Raw genomic sequence first — 24417 nt, 5'->3', positions numbered from 1 at the left:
CCATAAACCGAGTATGTGTAGCAACTCAGGTAGACTGGAATGCAGCTAGATTATGCCTGTGGACAAGTGCAACAAGGTCAAGAGATGCTCTTCTAAAAAATCACCAGTACAGTTTCAGTCATTTAGCTTTATTTATTTATACACTGACTGAGAAACTGGACTAATGTAATTAGCGTGCAATGGAGTTGTGGAATATTATGACTATTTTATCTATTATTTTTGACAAGTATCTTTATCAAAAAATGATTGACAGCTGACAGTTAGCATCAACAAAATATGATGCATTGTAAATAAATTAAAATTATGCAAATGAAATAACTTACCATACATAGTTCAATGTAATGTGAGGTTACACGCACAGGGGATCAGCTAAAATTGCCAAACTGATTTCTCACATGATCTAAGAAAGGCTTGAAAGGCACATTAAAAACCAAGCCCTTCAGGAAATACTGTATTGTTTGCAGGCATTTGAAAGAATGATGGTTTTAGCAGCCCAGCGCAAACTGTTAATGTAACCATGCTGAGGTGATGGTACTTTGCCTTAATTTCTCAAGCCCAAGTGAAAACGATAGCTGTCAGGCTGAGCTGAACGAAAACACAATTAGAGAATTACTGAAAACACAGGTACTGTAAATGATATGCTGAAGGCAGCAAACAATGACATGGCTTGCGCTTGCCTGAGCCAGGAGAGACACCGTGCTGTGCTGTTTCAATCCAGCTGAGAGGTGGTGTGATGGCACTGGAGAGAAGCCTACCAGGAACACAAGCTGATAATCGATGACAGACAACACTGCCCGGACTGGAAAGACTAGACATTCGGTGCAAATGAATGCACTGGCAGCCCAGGAACAGCAGTGTCAGGTTATCAGAAAGGTGTCTCAGTAGCATTACATGGAACATTAGATGGCAGAAAGAAGGAGTGATAGAGAGAGAGAAAAAGAGAGAGAGAGAGTAATGAGTGCAATCATATTAGCTTGGAAAAAGCATGTTTTAAACAAGGCAACATCTTCTATCCAGCAAACTCCGTAAACTAAAATGTCCTATTGATCCTTTGGTAGCAACACATTTGTCCAGTTCATACACATTCTTTTGTATCCACTGTTCTTCATCTAGTCTACCGTATGTTTCACCCTTTATAGTCAATGTGCATTTTGTTGTTTAAGGTTAATTTATTGCAGGCTGGTGGAAATATACCTTCAAACAGTGTATGAAAGCATGAGACTCTCACTGTTTTCTCATTAATAAGCAAGTACAGTACATAGTTCCTCTTGAATAAACTCTTAAATTTATGTAAGATAGCAACACATCTATGTTTTCATATTGGTATGCTGCCAGTTTTTGAAGTAGATTCAGATTCTCACTTTGTCATTTCAAAGGTTTATGGAAAAAAAATATTACACCAATGTCTAGTTTTGGCTTAACGCCTAATTGCCCCGAGAAAAACAGCCAAGTTCAAGGTAATTCAAGGAGTTATGTCAGAAAACTCCACACATATCGTGTTTCAGTGGGCTTTGTGGTCTGTGTCAGCAAAATCTGAAAGTGACATACTGCTAGTTTAACTCAGATATTACCATTTGAAATGAAGTAAGTTAAAAAACAAAACTAGGAAAACTGTATCGTAGTTTTTCAGTGCAAAAAAAGATTTTTCACTAAACAAATTCCATAAGAAGATTTTGGAAGACAGCTCTACTTACTTTGTTTCTGGTGTGAGTTTTGCTGTTTATTTCGTCAGGTTGCAAGTGTAATCTCTTGCCATAGCAAACTAGGCCTCCTGTCCAGTAAGAGCTGAAAAGGAAGTATGTAACATAATGGAGACCCATATCCCTTTTTTGTAAAAGAAATCTGTAAAACAATGTTATAAAAACAGAATCATACATTTCGCGGACTAAAGCATTCACACATCTGAATTAACTGGGTGTTTAATTTAGATAAGCACCCATCTTGTAATAGGAGCTTTAATCGTGTCATAATAAAAGACATCTTTCTTTACAAATGCTTCAGATTTACTCCTGGAATTGTCTCTGCCATCTATAAACTCACTTTATGTACTGTATGCTTGCTACTTTTTGAGAGCATTTTACATCTCTCTCTCAAACATGTACAGATGTGATTTGTGTCATGTATGATTGGCTAAAATACGGAAAAGACATGGAATCCTTTCCTTCCGTCAGCTTATAAATAAAAAAACTATGAGAAGATAAAAAATGAGAACTACGATAAATGCACCTGTTGCAGTAGAGAGACATGTAGAATTGATATGTAAAAGTGAATTTCTTAGGAAACTGTCTGGTAGTATTAATTAGAGTCTACATTAAAAAATACAAAGCTATCTTGACATGAAAGTCAAGCATCAGAACACTTAATCCGTGTTTTTCCTGAGTCAAACATGAGTGATGTGATGGCAGCAGAATGTCAGTGTCTTGTATCTGCTAAAACGTCACTTTTTTTTCCAGGAGGAACAGAATGAGTGCAACCTGTTTCTGATCACATGCAAATGAGTCCTGAAATACAGAAATGCTGCTGGGAATGCCTACTTGTGATGTCTAAATGGAAACGAATTCTCTGCTTTGTACAAATTCATCTACTGTATTTAACCTCATTTTCAACCTTTAACCAAAACCACTTTGAAGATCGTTCAAAAATTAGAAATACAAAGTTCAGTTCCAGACAAAAACAGCTAGTTTGCACAAAAGCCACTCAGATCTGTAAATTGTGAAATTAGTGGATGATTCTGATTGTTGTATTTTAATTTTGGTTAATGTTTACTTAAGCTACAGTATGTACAGTACAGCATACTATTCTGGGTAGTGTCCTCTTCACACCTGCTTGGTGTGATAAACATGATCCAGACTAAATCTGTCCTAAACTTTCCAGCAACAGATTGCATTAGTGACCCTTGCCCTAAGAATTAATGTGTTGTGTGAGATACGTAGATTATTCATTATCTCAAGGCCACCAAATGATCTGATCTTCATAGTCTTTATTCAAAGTTTCTAAACACTAGAGATCTTCCATAATTCATCGTCTGTTTTTTTTTAACTTGGGTGTTTATATTTGCTGGCCATGATTCGATAGTGTGGCTAGTTTAAAAGCTTTGATTAAGTTTTTATTTACAAAGGGTTTTGTTGCCATGCTGCTAAATGAGAAAGGGAATTGGATTTGTAGACTGCAGTCGACTTGTATTGCAGACAGACTGCGGTGGCCACCTGTTCTTCTTCCATAGATAATCCACTTTTTAAAAGCAGAAGACCGGGGATTTTGAAGCTATATGAACTGTCACAAAATTGGATCAGCATTGTTTTTGTTTTACCTGAGATGATTTTTCTTCTTGTCGGAAGCGGACGTGATTCCACTTCATAAACTATTACAAACTTTCTAAAGCGCAAAGTAATCTAAAACATTCTAAAGTAACAAAGACTGTTTGCCTTAGCAGTGTGAAGAACGTTAGGGATTAGTTAATCAATGTTTCTTTTATATATAGCTATATTTTTCAATGAGAACCATATCAAAGGTCTGTTTATAATAGGGCATACAGGAAATGACTGATGTGTCAATTTTTATCAGCAAAGTGACATTTCGGTTACATGATCCATTCTAGCAATATGTGGTAGGATAATTGGGGAAAGACATGCAATAAGATAGTAGGTGAACTCTATTAGCGTGTTGTACAGTAAGTGTTGGTATAGTATGATATCACTTTCAGTATGTAAGAAAATGAAATCAGTTTGCTATGAGCTTACATAATTTTGGTCACCTACACATTCTTGCCGATCACATAAACATCACATGGAAGAACATGCAAATATTAATATTCCACAAAAATACCCCCCCATTTTGACATTTCCCACTTTGAATGGCTTACTGTGTTCATTACAGCTTTTTTACTTTCAAATATTTTTCACTGTACAGAGTTATGCCAGAACATTAGTTTTGAGGAACAACATCCTCTGCTGTGATACAGTATGTGCTTTAATGTTTATCAGGATTTGTTTACTATTTATTTAAAAGTAAAAATGTCAGTGGTACTAGTTTCCATGACAATATGATTCTGAAGGATTCAGTATTTTTATTTCCTATTTAATACAATTTCCCTGGTTCTATATGCAAGAGAGGGTTCTGTTTTTTTTCTCTCTCTTACACAGCATTCCAGCCGGCCTTATTTCATAACAAAAGCAGGACCTTTCGGGTTGCAAGAAATGAGATTAATGCCTACTTCTGTGTACAAAGGTCATTCACATAACCACTAAAAAGCTATAGAAGGTAACAGCTATTATAAATCGTGACATTATTTTAAAAGACTTCTGTCTTTAAGCCAAAGGCTTTTAAAAAAACTTTTAATCTTGAACAAAACCAGTTATCATTTTAAAAGGTAAAAGATAATTCAAAATCTATAGTTAAATGTTTAACTTTTAAAATACATGTATATAGGCTACTTTTATGAAAGACTGGACATACATTTCATACGCAGTCAATTCTGCCATCTCTGAACTACAAAACAAAATTTAGTCGCAAAACATACTATTAAAAGGATACATTGCTAATAGTGTAAGCTCACAAACTTGTCCTGAAACGTATAAAAACCCGAAAAGACACGCCTTATGTTTGAAAACAGGAAATTACAGAGAAAGAAAAGAAAAACAAGTTTCTTGCTTCATGTAAACGAACGCCTTGGAAACGATTTGAGCGTGGTCCGGTCCGCCGGCTGCGCACGACAGGGCAACAACAGATCCAGGGGGGTTTGCAGCACAAACGCACGGCTGAGAAAGGACTTGGCTGGAGTTGGGAGAGTCGCGTTTAGTTTAATATCGGGAGTGAACACGGACAGAAAGATCTGAACCCCGTAAACAGAATCGCTTTGGTATTTTACTTAATTTACTGTCCGTAGTAGTACAAGAGTAAACGGGCACGCTGTCTTTATCTCAAAAGAGGGAAAAGAAACGCTCACACAACACCTTGCCTCTCCACAAGTCTCCTGACAGAGCGCAGAGCTGCGGCACTCCTCGCAGCGCTTAGACGAAATGGGACACTTTCGCTACAGACCTGGGAGGAGATTTTAGCGAAACCTACGAGTTTATTGCTCAAATCGGAAGAGCGATTTAGTTTGCAGGCACTTGGGTTGCAGCTCCAAAATGATGGACTATATGCTCATGCCAGGACGTGTTGTTATGACACAAAAAATGAAGGAACACCCTGTTGTACGCTTTTAAGGAAACGACGGAACAGTTTTATTGAATTGAAGCCGTGTACTCTAGATATGGTAAGCGCAAACTTTATTTTGCATCCTACGTACTGTGGCGCACGTAGTATTCTGTGTAGTTTTCTTTGTAATTATTATAACAACATTTTCTTTCGTAGACTGCTAGTTTGTAACAATTTCAAATCTTGTGTCCGTTTCGTCGGTAATGCAATGTACTGTACTTCAGCTGAGCCGTATGTACTCATACGGAGTCGGTAACTTGTATTCTGGGCTAGGTGTGTTCAGAACATGAGTCATATGAAATCAATATACTGTAGGACTGTTAAAGTGCATTATTGTTAATAATATTTGAAGAAAAAGTTGTCTCAATTAATATGTACAGTCTATACAGTTATTGCAATGAACATATGAAAGCGTTGCAGAATATTTTGTAATGTTTAAGGATTTGAACAGAAAACATTTGAATTTAATTTCCAAATGAAAATAAGCACTTTGTATGTAAAGTTGTAGAAGATCTAACAACATTTGTGAGTTGAACATTTCCAACCTACCCCTAACACTGTCTGCACTGCAGTCAGAATATCCTATGATGATATATTAATATAAAAAACCAGCGTGCCTTCTATATCATAGCGATCTATAGGACTACCTTAAAATAAACTGCGTTCGTTACCCACAGACCTAGTTAGACGAGTGTTTCATGTGGTCTGTGTACTGTCCTACAGCACATTGCTTTTGAGTTTAATTACAGTCGGCTGATTTCCATCATGTGAGCCTGAGAGTTGTCTTTCCGTCTTCTGTTTACTATGTGTAATAACTGATATTCCTTTGTGGGTAGGCTCTCCGCTAGGTAAATGAATGGGCAGGGAACCATATTAAGTCTTTCGTTGCTTGCAACGCTCTGATTAACTTCAGGCTGCATTGCCGGCTCATGTTTTCATCAGTGCACAATTCCTACAAAACTCGGATTTACACCTTGCACGTATTTTCTATACTGTTTGTCTATCCAGCCAAAATTGCTTGGAATAAGTGAACAGTCATGAAGTATCCAGTGCGTGGTGTCGTTTTTTTTTACACAGGTGACTGAGGTTTATAAAGCATGCAATGTCTCCAGCTTTTTTTCAGTGGAACTCTTACTTCAATCCTGAATAATAATGTAGGACTTCCTTCTTTTGCAGAAATAAAATGTGTTTTTTTTTCTAAACAGAATACAAACTCTTACAGGAACTGTATAGTGATAAAGATGCCTTCTAACAGGCCTTGTCATGTGCAGTGTAGCTTCAGCGTGGCTTAGATTAATTACACTATTTTGTTTATAAAACAGTATTGAAAGAGGGTTGATCGAAAGTCCTTGTACTCAGACTCTTATTAACCATGTGTTGCTGAATGTCGCTTTAGTCGCTCTAGAATTTGCTCTGTATGCTCTAATTAAGAGTTTTGAACAAAATAAACCTGCAAGGAATTTTAATTCCTGGGTTCACGAAGCTTTCTTCTTGCCGTCCTTCAATCTCGTCCCAAAGCAGCCGGTCGCCTGCCCTGGCCCCTCTGCCTGCCTTTGCTGAGCGTCCATGCCACCATGCCCATCATTTCTGGAACAGCTGACCAGGACTACAGCAACTTAAGCCTTAGTGATGACAGCAGCCTGGACCAGATCTTCACCTGCACCCCTGAAACTGAGACCATCAAGGGGGTTTACTACCAACGGGTGAGGAGGATCTACCGGCCAGAGCAGCTGTACGCTGTGGACCAGAAGCACCAGGTCATCATCAACGTTGGGGGGAACCGCTACACCATTCCTTGGAGCACTTTGGAAGAGTTCCCCCTCACCAGGCTCGGGCGGCTGCGCTTCTGCAGCAGCTACGACGAGATCGTGCAGGTCTGCGACGACTACGATGAGATCGCCAACGAGTTCTTCTTCGACCGGAGCCCCTCGGCCTTCCGGGTGATCCTGAACTTCCTGGCGGCGGGCAAGCTGAGGCTGATTCGGGAGATGTGTGCCTTGTCCTTCTACGAGGAGCTGACCTACTGGGGCCTGGAGGTGAGCCACATGGAGCGCTGCTGCAAGAGGAAGCTCTACACCCGGCTGGAGGACGTGGCTGAGATGGAGCAAAAGGAGGAGGCGTGGAGCTGCAAGAAGACCGAGACTGTGCCGGTGGAGGACACCAAGTATCATGCCTTCATGAGCAAGCTGAGGGACATGGTGGACAACCCCCAGTCTGGACTCCCAGGGAAAGTCTTTGCCTGCCTCTCCATGCTTTTCGTAGCTGTCACAGTCATCAGCCTCTGTATCAGCACAATGCCAGACTTACGGGAAGAGGAGGACCGGGTGAGTGCACATTGCTTCCTCAAATAAAGATATGTCCAGAAAAATCATAGATCATAAAATAAAGTTTAAAGTACAAATACAAGGTACAGTAATTCCATCCAAAATCTGTACTGAAAGTTGAGTGATTTGGTTCGATATGAATTGTAAACCGAGTAATTAACCTGTAGGTAATGAGAATAATAATGTGTTTGCCTTTCAATTTTCGAAAGATCTGTAGTAAAAACAGTACTATTGCAAACACACCTGCAAACAACGAATTGAATTTAAGAATCTGTAAATGGAAACCGTCATATTCATTCTTTGCTGGCTGATGTTTTAAAATGCAGTTTCAGTTGACTGTTCTGTGAAGTGATGTGTAATTTTCAAACAGTGCAATATGGGTTTGTTCACAAGGCCGAGGAGATCCGGTCAAAGAATAAATTATTGGTAATGTTTTGCATGTATTTAGGGAATAACTCATTGGTAAAGCTACGGTTTATGCACTGCTGACAAGGCAAACTATGACAATATTGTTTGTTGTTATTCAGTTCTTATAATTAAAACTATTTCCTCTGCTGTTTCTTTTCACTCATGCCGCATTCAAATTTAATTGAGCTGTGGTAATATTTTGTTACTGGAAAAAAAAAGAATAGAAAAAGATGCAAATGAGAGAAGGCCATTTGGCCCATTTTGCTTGTTTGGTAGCTCAATAAAAACCGAAATTGAATCCAGATGGACATCAAGCACCTGGCTGGGAGCCTGTTACTGGAACTCATAGCACATTTTTTGAAAGAATTGTTTCTTATTCTCTCTCCTCAATGAATTCCCTTTTAGTTTGCACTTGTAAGCCTTTGCTTTTGTTTTTCTACTGACTGTGAAATAGCCCCCTGGGTGTGTCTTATCCATATGCCTAAGTATCTTGTATACTTGAATACAATCTCCCTCTCAGTCTGCTTTATTCTAGACTGAAGACATTTAGCTTCCTTAGCCTCTCTGTAAGTGTCTGTATCTGTGAAGTGTCTCAAAGCAGACTGGTAAAGGGAGGCTAGAAATTGTTCTTGTTGCTCCTTTTTGAACTCTTTCTAAGGCTCTATCATTTTGATCGTTTTTGTGGTGTGGTGACTATAACTGAGCAGAGTATTCTAAGTGTTATCTTATTAGCACCTTGTAAAACTCAAGTATAAATTCCTTGGATTTAAATTCTGCTGTTTGCTATATATCCGAGCATTCTCTTTAATGGAATTATAATGGAAATTATAATATAAACTTCAGGAGAAAGGATGGATCCTAATGGTGCATGTTTCCACTTGCCTATGCACTGTGTGTCCTGTAGATTCGTACCCAGGACTTCCTGTAGCTCTCCTCTCTCATACCCCTCCCGCCACCCCACCTGGCCAGATATGCTCTGCATATCTTGTCTCTCTCGCGTACTTATTCAAATCTAACCACACCACTGAATAATAGTTAATAGTTTCCACAGGTTGGTGTGCTGAGGGCAGAAGATAAATCTTCATAAACACTCAGATGGCTCTCATATGCCTCATCCTGCAGCTCTGAATCCCCCACACGATATGTATAGTGTATGTTCCTACAGTGTGGATTACTTTGCACGTACTGATCTTAATTTCAATCACCATGTGTCTGCCTGATCCCTGGTTTGTTTAAGACTTTTTGAAAAAGTCCTAAATTGACATCTGCAGCTTTTCAGATTTGTCTTTAGACTTAATGTCTTGTTGCTCTCTATATAGTTCCATTAGTTCTCTCCCACAAAATGCCCATAAATCACTACTCTAGTATATGAAAGAAATAGTTATTAAAGATCTAATGCTCAGAGGCTCCATAGCATGGTCAACAGTGAATTATTTATGCTCTCTACAGTATAAGCAAAGCACATCACTTGCAACAGTGTAAGAAGTGCTGGATCCTGTGTATATATATCCATGGTAGATATGGCTTTTACTTGACTGACTTTATGGATAATTTGAATATTAGCTGTGTTTGCACTTTTAGACTCTCTCCAAACCCCATAACCATGCTGGTAAGTCTCGTTTTGTTTTGAATATATTAAGAGGCTGTTGGATATTGCAGAGGGATCAGGAAGGAGGTGGTCATTGGGCTGTTTATCTGTTAAATGCAAAGTGAATAGAAGAGCAATGACAGCTGAGTACAAGGTATTTCTGAAGTTTTTTTGAGCATCCCAACTAAACTGGGCATGAGTGCTGATCTCCAGCCCTTTCGAGTATTTCTTTCCAGGCTTTGTGTCTAGTCTTTTAATAGTGAGATGGTGTGGAAGTCTTGAAACAATTATTTTGTTTTTATACCGTATATCCTCCCACTTGGAGTCACCAGCTGCCAGCCTTGAGACATCATGGAGTAGTGGTTGGGTTAAGACCTGTGTAGGGTTTTCTCTGAAACATGCTGTAGATACATCTTTTGGGTTTTGCACCTTTGAGTTCCGAAGTGCCTGCAGTAGAGTCAACATGAGCTGGAGGAGTGATGCAGCTCTCACTTCAAATCACAGGGTCAAACTGACCCCCAAGCTCAGCCCACCCTCCCACATGGAACTCGCCCAGATGTACACAGCTGCTTTGGGAATCCCAGCCACAGCTGGCTAATCACATAGTTAATGTCTGAGCTGCCAATATCTGTTCTGAGCTCCAGACAAGTACTCTTCCTGGTTGTGCCACATTTTTAGCCTTCCCTAGCAGTTGTCTTATTTTGTGCTCTGAAATGTTAACCCTTTAATGAGTCTTGGAGTTAACAGAAAAAATAATAATTTTGTTTTTTTTTTTAAGATATTATAGCATAACTTTATATACTGTTTAAAGAGATTCATTGATTTTTAAGAACAATCATCGTATCAGACTGAATTTAGTTTTTTTATGTTGGTTCTGAATCTAATGCACATTGGTCCATATACAAACACACTGTATGGAAATATGCTGCAGTCATCTTCTGTTCTTTCATGCGGCATAAATTGTACAGACAAAAAATTAGGTTTCACTGCTCATAACAGTCGCTGATCTGAGACATTAGAGCATGATAAATGTTTAAATTGCTGTCATTTCTTTTCAGAAAGTTAAAGAATAGGACCATTATTTAATACTGAAAGGCTGTCATAGCTGTTGATAAACGGACTCAATGAGAGGTGTAAAACATTCTCGTTCTTTTGGGACCGCACACCATCCCTGGCAGGCTTTTCTTTCCAATACAATTTACATTAAGGGTCCATACATAATTTAAAGGCATTCACCTGGGTATATAATCATCCATAGATGTTATACTGAATCAACAAATTACAGGCGACTGCATTTTCATTTTGTGATAGGAGGAGTGGACAGGGTATAATGAAGTAGCGGAAACATCTTTATTCTTATAAAAACAGCAAAACGCAGGAACACACAAAATATGTTTCAGAAGCCTTCAGCACATAACAAAAAACAAAAATACTTTTGCCATGGACCTTCATTTCTGCACATACACTATACATACATTTCTAGTGGCTGTAATTGAACAAAAATCAAATGTATTTTAATTCCCAATTTTTTATGTTCTTCTATCATGTTTGGGAAAGCACTAACCTGGAATACATAACTGCTAGAGCATTTCTGTGGAAATAAGTGGCCTTTATATATTAAAGATGAACTAAAAATAGACTGTTAAATGATAGCAGGGATGCTATTCTGAGACCTTGGATTTTAAGAACTTTTCAAATAAAACTTCAGCTTGTCTGTACATTTATGGTCAAAGATGCATGCTTTGTTCCTTCACAAAAATGTTTGAGATGTTTTTAAGGACATAATACTCTGAATTCAGTCTATTTTTATCCATTAAATGCTCGATTACTTTCAGTGAAAGTGCCTAACAAAGCTACTGTATGATCACCGAGAATTAATGTCACATGTCAAATTAAAAGCCTGGGTATTAGTTACGGATACCACCTGGTGTCACTAATTTAACTTTGCCTGTTCACATTTAGAAACATTCCTTACACCTGTGACTTTCCCCTAATACCCCATTGAGACTCAAACAACACCCTGTTGTACTTTGGAAATTAATCTGGAGCACATCTTTAAAAATATAAATTTTTGTACATCATATTTCTTAATCCAGATCACCATTGCAGACAGGTGTAATTGAATCTCTATTAGAAATCTCTATAACTATTTTTTTAGTAAAAGAGATTTTGCTTTCAGTCGTGAATATGATAGTGTTTTTCTTTCTGAAAATTATCCTTCAATTCCTCTTCCAATCTCAACAAAAACGCTTATCAGTCAATAGCTGTTCATTCAGTCTAATCAGTCACTTGGACATTTTTTTTTAAACATTCTGGTTGGATTGAGTACCTGGACTAGTAGGAACCAAAATCTAATAATTTAAATGGTTAGTGACTAATAAATAGGGGGTTCAGAATACTATTAATGCAAATATGGCTTTATATAGGATTAAGTTGGAGTTGCCTATTGAAAGAAATCTTTTAAAGTAGAATACAGTTTTTGTTTTTATATCTACACAGTAGATATATAGTAGTGCTCTGGTCTCTAAGTAGTTCTCTCCCTTCTCCTGACTTCATTTTGTGAATCGTGCATAAAAATAGTAAACTGGGCTTTTCAAACCTTTTGATAATTATCAGAAAGCAATTAAAAATGCTCTATAAAGTGATCTATAAAGTGCATTTACATTGTATTACATTGTACATTACATTGTATTTGTATGCAAAATATAAATTGTGTGCTCGTTGCTAAAGCACTTAAAAAAAAACACACCTTAAGTGTTGAGTTGCATTAATGTGACTCATTTATAATGATGACCAAAGCTTTCTAACTCATGTAATTTCTAACTCTAACGAATGTAAAGAGAGCATTCATACTTGGTGCAAATTATGTTCTTATGTTTATTGAGTGCTTGAGTTAAGTATTTGTGAAAAGTGTTATTGCTACAGTGCAATGTCACATTACATTTCTTTGGATTCTCTGGGTTTGGACTGCCCCTTAAGCCTTTTCTCTCCAGGGAGATTCGGATTCTGAAAATATTTACATATTCAGTGTTCACAAGAGGTGAGCTCAGATTTCAGAGCATGCAAAATAAGTAAAGTTTTCAAGCACACAGTAATATTCACTGGAGCAAGTCTTTTTCCACATGCTACTAATTACAATTTAAATTACAATATTGACAAAAAGAGCAAAATGTATTAACAGTATATTTTTATTAGCAGTAATCCATTTAGTTTGTGATGCCACTAGGGGTGTGGTCCAGGGAGGACAGTGCCGTCCTAGTTGGGTAATTGATTTTGTTGATGTTTTTGACTATACCGATCTTGGACAGAATCCAAGATGCAAGATGACCCTACAACGTCATCTCTGGAACTAGGTACAGGTGGGTGTCCTGTTTCAGACCTCAGAAATTAACATCAACATTACCCTGGCCTGTGAGTAAAAACAGCCTTCTTGTAATAATTAAGCTTGCAGAAGACTACGGAACTGCTGAAAGTTTATACTGAAGCAAGGCACTGTGAAGAGCTAACAGCTATATCACACAGGGAACATAACTGTGTATTATGTTGCCTGTGTATTGTTGGAATCTGTATTACTTTTGGAAGAGTAGTATAGTGGAAACAGTGAGGGTGAAACCTTTAGAAAGAATAAGAAACTGCGAAAGAGAAACCGAGACAGAAGACAAACGGGGAAGAACTGACTGATTACAGAAGGAAAGAAGACCGATGCAGGGTAGCAAGACAAAGCTGGAAATTTTGACAAGCAGACGTTTAGGAGGATATTTTTCTCAAGAAGGAGAGAACTTTATTTAATCTTTTTTTCTCTTTTGTTTTCTCATATCAGAGGTCAGAGTAGCTACCTCTTAGCTTGAAGAACAAGTGAGATAGAAGTTCCACCCATGAGCTAGGTTTTTGGTTCCTTTGTTTTGTTATTGTTTTATTAGTTTTGTGCGTTAATCTCCCGTAGAACCAGATTTACACCTCAAGGTGCGTTGTCTCAAACTCCACTTACTTACAGTCCCAGTGGCATCACGGGTTGTTTCGCATTCTCTTTATTTTACAACAAGTAAACAAATTATGTAATGCTAACCTTTTACTAGCAGCTGTTTGCCCTGTGACACTGATTAAAGGTTTTAGGCATTTTAGATGAACAAGTATGCTTTGCATTGTTTTAAAGGAGGATTGAGAGTTCTATATATAAAAATTATTTCAATCATTATATATGCATTTTATAGGCAAATAAAGTGTTTCAGTAGTACTTGTAACCCACATAAACAACTGATCTGCCATTTCAACGACAGCAGTCTGTTGTTTACATACTGTTTTTTTAATCCTGTATGGAAAATGTGGTGCTAATTGAGTCATCCAAGGAGACTTACTGGAACTTGAGGCTGAACCATGCATCAGCATCAGCCCTATTTCTTACAACAGGAACTTGGATCCCCATCTTATCCAAACGAAAGTACACAAGAGATTTCATTAATTAACACAGTAACACAGCAAGTCACCTGTATAGCCAGGGTTTGGACCACAATCCTCTTGGTAAGAACGTTTACCTTAACTACTAAACCATAGCTCTCCAAAGCCTGAAGATCCTATCTGACCCATTGTTTCAACATAAATAATGTTTAAGCACAATTCTTGCAGAATTGTATAGTATAAAGCATCTTATAATTTCATTTTAGAATGCAAAGAATGCCAATCATTAAAGTTTTGATACTTACATCTTTCAGCTCCTTCCTTTTTTCTAGAAGTATTTAAGACCATGTTGACTTTACCTCTGGGTTGTCTCAGGGTTTTATTGACAACCTATAGACATCAAAGTTGGTACCTTGAATTAGAAGTTTTCGACAGCACAGCTGTTAGAATAATCCAGTGGTTTCTAGCCCTGGTCCTGGAGGACAGTGTCTTGTGGTTTTTGCTACAGCTGAGTTCTCATCACAGCCAATTTTCCATTTTATATCTGGGGCATATTTGTACATTTCCTTCCAGCGGTTAAATGTTAAAATAGTATTTGTAATTGGTATCAACCCTGTGCTGTCGCTTGAGTTTCAGAACTGTCTTCGTTCAGGTGTGTTGTCTGTAATCCACGATACCTCTGCAAAAGGAAAAAACACTCATCGTGGGTGTAATTTAATCTTGTTCCTGCTCGTCATAAATTCTTCAACTAGTCAGAGCTATTCAGAGAAATACAAGCATGTTAAGGCAGTGGAAAGTTCCGGGTGTTGAAGCTGCTGGAAACGGTACCTTTGAAGGTGGATATTTTTGACACTCAGGAGAGAGCAAAGAAAGTTAAATAAAGGTCTAAACAAACATTTATTACACTATTTAGAAAGTCATCCTTTGGCACCAGAGATTGAGAGCTCAGCAAGAATGAAAACCAGTAGTCAGTGGTCCTCCGAGACTGGAATTGGGAACAGCTGGAAGTTCAGTGAGCTTGTCAGTGAAGCAGCTTCAGATGCTATAAAGTGTAAGATAAAATGCATTTTATGTTTCTTTTAAAATTAAAATGAGAAAAGTATTAGAAAATTCACCTGGAAGTTTAGAGGAGACTAAATATTTGCCTATTTTCATTTTGCACATTTCAGTATTTCTGAATAGATGTACAAGAAATAACTGTGCAGTAACACAGCTGATGAAGTATGTAATGGAATGACTAAGCAACACAAAGTCAGTTGCATCCCGTCTCTACTCTTAAACATTAATCTTTCCATGTCCCGAGTCTGCAAATAGCCAGAGCTTCCACCCCATGATTCAGGGACTGTGTGGGAGGCTGGCAGTAGTAGTGGCTTCTTACTCTACAGTACTGTATGTCACAGCCTATGTAAATTTGAAAAGTTAGGGCAGAAAACGCAATTTTAACACAGTGCTTGATTTGCTTATTGTCCTAAAGCAAACACAGCTCCTAGATTTTTTTAGACTAATAATTAAGGTTCCAGTAGAGACAGTAGTCACTGGGGGGGTTAAATCTGGACTATATCATGGGGAGGGATAACATCTGAATCTGAATAACATTTCTGCGGAATATGTTTGTGAGACAAACATAGGAGTCAATATAGTAATGGAAGCAAAAATCATCTTTTAATCTTTGGTTAAATTACTTTGTCATGGAAATTGAAATTAGTACTAAGCAAGAGAATCATCACATGGCAGTAGAATTCTGGGGGGAGGTTAACATGTATTTAGAAAAGGTGCTGTAGGTCTTGCTTAAGTATCAGTTTAGAGCTCTTTGAACAAGCAGTGGTAATGGATACAGACAGAACACATGGTAAATTTAGATTTTCAGAGGCTTTTGATAAAATTCCTCTGGAGAGATTCATTTTCAGATTGTTGGTGGTAGGCATTCAAGGTAATGCATGTATTTGGATTTCAGACTGATTAATGGAGAGTAAACAGATAAAGGCTGAATGCTCAGACGGGGGAGATGTGATTAGTGGAGTACTGTAAGGATCTGTATTAGGACAACTACTCTGCTTAATGTACATCAACTAGTAAAGATTGCAGATACAAAATGAGAGGCTTAGCAAACACTATAGGAAGCTGTAAAGGACATTTTAAAAAACTGAAGAATGTGTGAATACCTGGGAGGAGACATTTAGTGTTGACAATGTTATGAGGTGTAGAAAGTCATACAGGGAGTGAAAATATAATTTTTTTCTGTTATTCGACCAGAAGCAAATGAAAAAAGCAGACTGAACTCTGAATTGTATGTGATCTGATGCTGAAGGACTACACATTGGAATTAACATTCTGTTTCACTTGAGGTACATACCTGCTAAGCAACATTTTTATTGTGTTTGTGCTCTTACAGTCTGTCAACAGCCTGTCAGGGGAAGTCTCAAGGTGACCGAACCAGGGGATCTATAATGGTCTTGTACTTAGTGGTGTATAGCTTAGAAGGAGACTGTAATGGAGAAGGGAATAGTTCTCTCCACTGCTCTAAACCTTAACTAATTTCAATACCGTATTACTCTTTAAAAAACATGTTTTTAATAGCTGATGCTTTAACTCAATGTCATGTCAGCATCATAATTCCAAAATTACAAAGCCTGTCTGGATGTACTGTACTAAGCTTGTTTTCTAGGTAACCAGTAAATTTATAATCACTGGTGGGATTTCTAAACTTTCAAGCAGACTGTAAGTCCCACAGGTATTTGCTTTCCTTTCCTTTATTCAAAATGCATGGCAATACAAGACACTAGTTCTCCAGAAAGAGAGAAATCTATACAGGAAAGGAACTGGGGAAATAAAAGTTAAGGGTTGAGGGTTTCAAGTAGAGATCCTGTAACCCAAATAGCACATAATTAAACATTTTTTTATATATAACATTTTTGTTATATTTTTAAACGTAATTAAACATTACAAAATGTATTTCATGTGCACTTGTCTGTACTTTTCTTCGTGTCTTCGTCTTTACAGCCCTGTGGTGCGATGATTATCACAAGCTTCACAGCTCTCCAGTCCTGGGTTTGACACTACCCTGAAGCAACTTTCTTCGTGACATTTGAATGTGCTCAATTGTTCATATTCAAATAATTTTTCCACAGTACTCTGGCTCCCTCCCCAAAACATGGTGTAGCAGGTTGAATGGTTACTCAGAATTGTTCATGAGGAAGTGAACTGTCATCCAGTTTAATTTATTCTACAGGGAGTGACACTGCTAAAAAGAGATCCTAAATAGCTGAAGCTATTAAGAAGAGACTTCTGCTTTAATTTATTGGTTCCAATTTTTTAAATCTAAATCATATGTTACAAAACCAAAACAGATATAACCAGGAAAAGATATTAAAGTTTGTGCTGTTTTTCTAGTTTAAGTGGATAAGTAAATGTGACAGTGAATAGTGTAAGAATTCAAGATCAATAAGATAAAAAAAATCCTCCCTTTTAAAATTGAAATGTGTCTTTAGGAAAAGCAGTAATCAAGAATCTCTGATTGTAAAATATAGCCTAATGGATCCACTCCAACACAGTGCCTTTAGATCAACCATGCAGATTTAAGTTGACCATCTGTGTTCATAAACGGATGTCATTTTCCACGAACAGCATTACTGCTTTAGAAATGTCGGGCTTAAATAGCATTTGGTTTAAATATGTATTAGGATCTTTTTTGGCCTGTGATTCAGTTATTTTGTACTATATGCGATGTTGTGAATACAACATCTTGGCTAGGATTTACTTATTTATGTCATCTTTAATTTCACTTGAGGCATCTGTTAGCTGTTTCACGTCTACAGTCTATTCACAGTGTCAGCTCTGTGGTGATCTGTCAGGACTGTATTCATGAAACACATGGTGCTTTCAGACTCATTTTAGGATTGCCATTGTCCCCTGCCAGGCTCTGACAGCCATCTCTCGGGTGCCCCCCAGCTCTCAGACCTCACCACGCCTCCTCTTAATAGTGGTGAATTTCACTATGCCTAAGGGCCAGGCTCCTGTCACAGAAAGAGTTAAGGAAAATTCCTAAAGTATTACGTCACTGTAAGGAGTTCAAGCCCTGCGTCAGACTAGGCCTGTTGATAAAAGAGTGGCTTATATTTGTACAAATGCTTAAGTTACCCAGTTTTATGTGGGCTATTTACAGTATGATCACATATGTGTCATCATATGCTTCAAAGGGCTAATTGAAATGTTAAATATTAAATACATATGAAAACAATATAAATGCAGGCATTTTCAAACTATTATCTTTTTTGGGACATACAAATGTACAAACAATAAAAACTGATCATATTAGACTGAGGAAGAGGAGCAGGAGCCAGTAACTTCAGCCCCGGCATCCACCCCAGGGGCAGACTGAAAGGGCAATTTGCAGAAGTTACTAACTATCCAGAGTGTGCCCAGCAAGCAGCTCACCTGATTATCATCAGCCGCTCTACTACGTCACACTCCAATGTGCTTTTATCAATTCAGCGATCTTTATCGGCATGCTGGACTAAGTGTTGTCAAAGCATATACGTGCACAGTACAATCAAATGGAAGCCTGGTAGCTTCTGTAGTTTCCAAAGTTTCCTTTGCATATTCAGATCAGTGATCTTGGGTAATGTAGGTGTGTACTGTATATCACAATGCAGGCTGAATTAAATATTTTTTCTAAACCCTTCAACACCTGGACATAGTCACCATTTCCATGTAGTGACAGATGTGTAAAGTTAGTTTGTTTATAGGAGTTAAACAGTAAAGCTACGCTTCAGTCCTGTGTTTTTGTGTTTTGCCACCATTTCAAGTATTTTAGCTTTGGTAAGTTTACAGTGCTTGCTATTTGAGAACAGTTAATATCTACTGTGATATAACTGTCTTTGGGAGTTATAGGTTATGAAGGGTTTTGTTTCATTAATGCCATCTTTCAACCCTTTGTTTAAATCCCCCCCTCACTTTGTAACCTCTGAACAACACTGAGCTTTTATGGCATGCAATCAAGGGTTTTATTTTTGCAAGGCATGAAATTAAATAGGAATGTACAACCGGTATAAAAGGGCATTCTCTAATATACATTTAATAAAAAAAGATTTTATGTTAATGCCATTGAACAGGTGAAGCAGTTTAATCTGCATGTATTTTCATGTAAACAGCAGTTGCAGAAGTCAAACTCTGGGGCTGGGATCTGACCATGTCGTGCTGTCGTGATCCTGATGTGTTTAAATTTGAGAATCTATGGCACTAATATTTGAATGTGATTTGAATGTGTATGGGTAAAATTTCCAGAAGCTTTGCTAGCTGCATCCTGCCTCTTTCTTATTTCATGGCTGATCTATACCTTTCATTGCTTGTCAGACTCCCCTGGCTTTATGGCACAGACCAGACTACAGTATAATCTTTGGTCATTTAATTGGTAGCTTGAAAGTCACAGCAGTTGGTCAATGATGTTGAAACTTGTACTGCATTCCAATCCATCAGGCTGTTAGTCCTAATGAATGGAAATTACTGACAAGAAAAGCCTATTGCAGATCTTCTACCTCCTTCATCTGCCACAAAAACAGCCATTCATTACTTTTTTCCAATTGGTGTGATTGTACAATGTTTTGTAGCCTTTTAGCAAAGCTTAAAAGTATAAAAATCTTTTTATCTCTTTCTGATTTTTTTTTCAAATACAGTGAAATAGTTTAAATGGATTTATGCACAAATTATGTATATATAGGCCCGATACTCCATAAAAATCTCAAATCAATTGAATAAATTAATTACATTCCATCACATCACATTGAAGACAGTTATATAATTCCTGGCCACAGTGGCCAGGAGTCTGTCCTGAAAGCACTGGGCACAAGGCAGGATACACCCTGGAAAGGGGCACCAGTCTATCACAGGGCACACACAGGCATTGACACACAGTCACACTAGGGCCAGGTTTCCCAGAAGCCACTTAACCTACCTGTATGTCTTTGGACTGTGGGAGGAAACAGGAGCACACAGAGGAAACCTATGGGAAAACAAGGAGGATATACAACCTCCACAGAGATAGCTTTCCCAGCAATAGGCCCTATTGCTGCCTGATAGCAAAGCTAACCGCTGTGCTACCTTGCTCAGTCTGCAAAGAATTATAGAGAGAGCCACAAGCTGCACAGCCTTGGTGTGTTGTGTATTGAACTTCATGGTAAAAAAAACTCAAAACAGATAATAAAAAAAAACAGAATAGAAATGTTTGGGATTTTTTTGTAAGGAAAATCATATTCTGCACTCTACAGTTGGATGGCTTGGTACTTCTTCAAAGAAGTTTGAAAAGGAGTTTTGCTTACTGTGTGGTGTTGTCCAAAGATTATTAATATTTTAAAGTCAAACTTCAAACAGATTGACTTGTTTTTACTCATGAGCTGCTCTGTTTGACAGACTGAGTGCCTGGCCTGTTTGAAAAGTGCGTGGTGCTGTATGATAGCATGCCTTTGATGTGTACACTATATGATTACAGAAGCTATTGTGCTGTGCTTTAAGAAGTGTGTACAGTATGAGAACAGTAACTGTGAGCTGATACATGACTGTATTTGAAAACATAGAATGCCACATGTGATGTGTCTTATAAAGGTTTTGTAACAACAAAAGGGGCTTGTTTACATTGAGAAGGAGTTGCTTATTGTTTTTCGCTGAATCTCCCATGAAATGGAACGGAATAAAGTAAACTGACTCTACAGGAATGGGCCGTTATATTCTAACTAGTCTGGCTGCAGGGAGAATATTGTCTTCAAGCTAGTTTTATTGATTGAACATAGGAAGCACTTCCTACTTCCTACACAAAGACTGGTAAGTCTGGACCAAACTACTTAGGGTTGTTTTGAACCTTATGCTCTGGATCTCTTAAATTAATTGGTGGATGAGATTTGGAGATCAGTTAGCTTTTGTGCAAGCACATACAGTATGTAGCGCAGCACAGATGCCTTCCTCTTGTATAGGGTCTGAAATCATGATAGATATCGCATCATACTTTGAAAATTCTTCACATTGCAAAAAGTCAGTTGTGTTCATAAGAACAGATGTTCAGTAAGTCACCAGCATTACAGATATAATGGATAAGGATACGCACATAAACTAGGAATTCAGCAGGAGTGTGGAGCAGAGTTAGGGGCTGTGCTCTCGTAACTGGAACGTTCTGGTTTCATATCCCATCTGTACTGCAGTTGTATCCCTGAGCACTGTCCTTTACTCAGGTTCTTCCATAAAATACCCAGCTGTATAAATTTGTTACCTTAGATAAAACCATCAGACACATAAATATCAATCATTTGTAGTAGATCAATTATCCAAAAGCAGTATAGGCACACAAAAAAGGAGAGCTTTCTCATGCTGGTAAAGAGATGAGTTATTCTGTTTATTTTTAAAATGCACTAAATAAATAAATATTGTTTTACCAATAATAGACAAGCTTGCTGTCTGATGCATTTGACGACGCACCATATCCCCTGGAGTGTCCAATGGGTGGACTAACTCCCCTTTCTAATTAGTCCTTTTTTTCAACTTCCCAGCTCTACAGTTTAAACCCCCTTATTCACTCTGTGATTGAAAAGGCTGGAGCCTTTCCAGTCTTTTTGTTTTATATTATGTATAAAAATTGAATTCAATTTACTGCGAATTCTATTTGTATTTCATGAATTAAAGGAAGAAGAATACCTTGTTCTTGCCCTTTGCCTTCCTCCCTTGAGCTGCAGCTTTCCAGCCTTGCTGGGAGCTACACCAGAGGGTATAGTCTTTCCTTCATGTGACTGCCTTTGTGCTGAGGGAGCCAGAGGTTGTCTCGGGTTTTGTTTGTTTCTCTCACGTCATCTTTCAGCCTTTTCCCTGAAAAAGCTGCCATCGTCAACATTGTTTTGTTTTGTTGTTTTGTTTCTGCACTAAGCCTTACGTTGAGGGTGCAGTTCGCAGTGTCTTAATAAAGATATTGCTGACAAGTAAGCGTTTCCATCTAATAACACCTTTTGTATTTTTCCATAATTTCAGGAATCGCCCCAAATCACAACCTGATAGCTAATTTTCTAGCTCACTGGAGAAGCATGTTTATGAGCTTGTCCCCTGGGAGCTCTTTGTTGAGAAAGATTGCCCTATCTCCTCCCCCTCCTCTTTGTAGGCTTAATATGTAAATTTAAGGATCTTTACCCAATGCCATTTGGATTCTTAGGTTATGTGTTAATATATCAAAAACAACAAAACATGGGTAAATGACCATATCTGTAAAACATTCTCACGTCATTTGTACTGTGGCACTCTGTTCCTGTGTAAACCAGTATGGGAGGGGTAATCTTACTTTTGAGAGATACAAGTGTTTAAAGACCCAGGCTTCTGGCAACAAGGAACAGGATAGATGAAAAAGTGTGTGTGTTTTTACAAAATCTTGACTGAAGTAAAGGCTGCATGTCAAATTGAGTATTATAGTTTTGCATTGTTTAAAAACAATAGCATTGTTTTTTTTTCAAGGGGATTCATAGTTCTTTTTCTTTAGGGGTCATAAAGAGACGGTTGGGGCCATTTAATTTTTTTTAGACAGTTGGCCTGTCTCAGATATGGCCCCCAGCACATGCTTCAGAAACCTTTAACAACAGCGTCACTAATGCCCCGCCTTTGTTTTTGCCCTCCCCAGGGAGAATGTTCCCAGAAGTGCTACAACATGTTCATCGTGGAGACCGTGTGCGTTGGCTGGTTCTCCTTGGAGTTCGTCCTTCGTTTTGTTCAGGCCCGCAGTAAGCTGGAGTTCCTCCGGGGACCTCTGAACATAATAGACGCCATGGCCATTCTACCCTACTACGTCTCTCTGATCGTGGAGGAGGAGCACCACACCCAGGACAAGCCTGGGGGCAAGGTCTACCTGGAGAAGGTGGGGCTGGTGCTGCGGATCCTCCGTGCCTTGAGAATTCTGTACGTCATGCGGCTGGCCAGGCACTCCCTGGGCCTCCAGACTCTGGGCCTGACTGTGAGGCGCAGCACCCGGGAGTTCGGCCTGCTGCTGCTCTTCCTCTGCGTGGCCGTCACACTCTTCTCGCCCTTGGTGTACCTGGCCGAGAGCGAGCTGACCAAAGGGCAGGACTTCACCAGCATCCCTGCGTCCTACTGGTGGGCCATCATCTCCATGACGACGGTGGGCTACGGCGATATGGTCCCCCGGAGCATTCCCGGTCAGGTTGTGGCCATGAGCAGCATTCTCAGTGGGATTTTAATCATGGCGTTTCCTGCCACCTCCATCTTCCACATGTTCTCCCGGTCCTACCAGGAGCTCAAGTTGGAGCAGGCTAGGTTGTTCAAACAAGAGTGCCGTGCGGCAATGGCCCAGGAACAGTATGAAGGCAAATCGCTTGATGAAGCATCTGAGGAATCGCAGTCCCTGCTGGCATGTGACAATACAGAGAACAATACGCACAGCCGCTCAAAGTGACTCTAATAAGAACCAAAGCGATCCGTCTGGCACAGCCAGCCTTCCTTGAAGGATGGGCTACACTGTCCTCCGTGTAAACGGAGGTTGGAAAATGAGCCCCACCAGTCCCTCTAATGTACCATATGGCAATGGCCATAACTTCCTTACATGTAGAGAATGGAACGAAAGAGAATTAACTTTCTAAGATAAAAATTAAAATAAAAAAAAAATTGAAATACGCTTTCACTTTGTGATCTTTTCGGTCCCTCAAGTCCTTCCCAAATTCCTTTTGTGTAATGCTCCTCTCGGTGATGCCATTATGAGGTCAGTAGATCCATTTAGGCATTCTGTATGCAACATACTGTATCACATAATGAAATAGACTTCTCTCCCCTGAGTTCTCCAGAGCTTTCCGCTAAACTGCAGTGAAGGCATGAAATTTCGGTTTAGTGGGTTTGGAAACTTTGCAAGTTTGTTTAAGATGCCTGAGATAGTAATGCGAATACGGAGTTGAACTGAATGAACTGGCTAATGCCTCAGCTGCTGAAGACAATGCATAGTTCAAAGGGTAAATGTGTAACAGTTCTCCTAAAGCTGTACCTTTAGGAGGGAGCCCAGTGACCCAGCTGGGTGACATACTGTACGGCAGGCAGACAATGAAAAGTTACTTCACAAGCTGAGTGGGAAATTGTGTGCAAAGTAGAATTTAGCCTGAGATAATTGCTTAGCTCATAACTTCAAGGGTATTCCGTTGTCCCTTGTGTGAGGGGGCTGAGATTTAGATACACCTGATTTCATTCTCCCCTGGGCTAGGTGAATATAGGGTCCAAACACACAGGCATTGTTTGCACGATTCTGTTGCAGCACAGACAGCTGTGCTTTGTTTCAGTTGCATCCTCCCTCCCAGTTTTGTTTTTATTTGTTTTGATGCACTTTAGGCAAGTTTACTACTTAACAAAAAAACGCAGTTGGCATAAGCCAAGAGTGACTGTCTTGTGGATGAATAAATGTTCGTTGAAATGAAGTTCAGAGTTTGACAGAACAGTTGTAAAAAAACATCTTTGTAATTTGACACATGATAAAAAGTCTGAATA

The 24417-nt window shown here is 38.7% G+C and overlaps 1 protein-coding gene across 2 annotated transcripts; it reads left to right on the top strand.

The window, feature by feature from the left end:
• Positions 1-4750: 4750 nt before the first annotated feature.
• On the top strand, positions 4751-23563 carry kcng4a (potassium voltage-gated channel, subfamily G, member 4a). Of its 2 annotated transcripts, none has more exons than XM_088938733.1 (3): positions 4751-5257; positions 6721-7523; positions 22556-23563. In XM_088938733.1, the coding sequence occupies exons 2-3, from the start codon at positions 6774-6776 to the stop codon at positions 23342-23344; spliced, it is 1539 nt and encodes a 512-aa protein (XP_088794859.1). In that variant the 5' UTR covers positions 4751-5257; positions 6721-6773; the 3' UTR covers positions 23345-23563. The 2 variants fall into 2 exon arrangements, with proteins under 2 accessions (XP_088794859.1, XP_088794858.1); XM_088938732.1 differs by having other exon boundaries at positions 6718-7523.
• Positions 23564-24417: the final 854 nt, after the last annotated feature.

This window comes from Atractosteus spatula, chromosome 21 (genome assembly GCF_055471065.1).
Source record: "Atractosteus spatula isolate fAtrSpa1 chromosome 21, fAtrSpa1.hap1, whole genome shotgun sequence".
Lineage (NCBI taxonomy): Eukaryota > Metazoa > Chordata > Actinopteri > Semionotiformes > Lepisosteidae > Atractosteus > Atractosteus spatula.
This window is presented reverse-complemented; position numbering and strand designations above follow the sequence as displayed.

Excerpts from the sequence above, each read along its gene's own strand:
- kcng4a (XM_088938733.1), top strand. The coding sequence starts at position 6,774 with ATGCCCATCATTTCTGGAACAGCTGACCAGGACTACAGCAACTTAAGC. Across the intron at positions 7,524-22,555 it reads TACGGGAAGAGGAGGACCGG|GGAGAATGTTCCCAGAAGTG; the intron begins GTGAGTGCACAT and ends TGCCCTCCCCAG.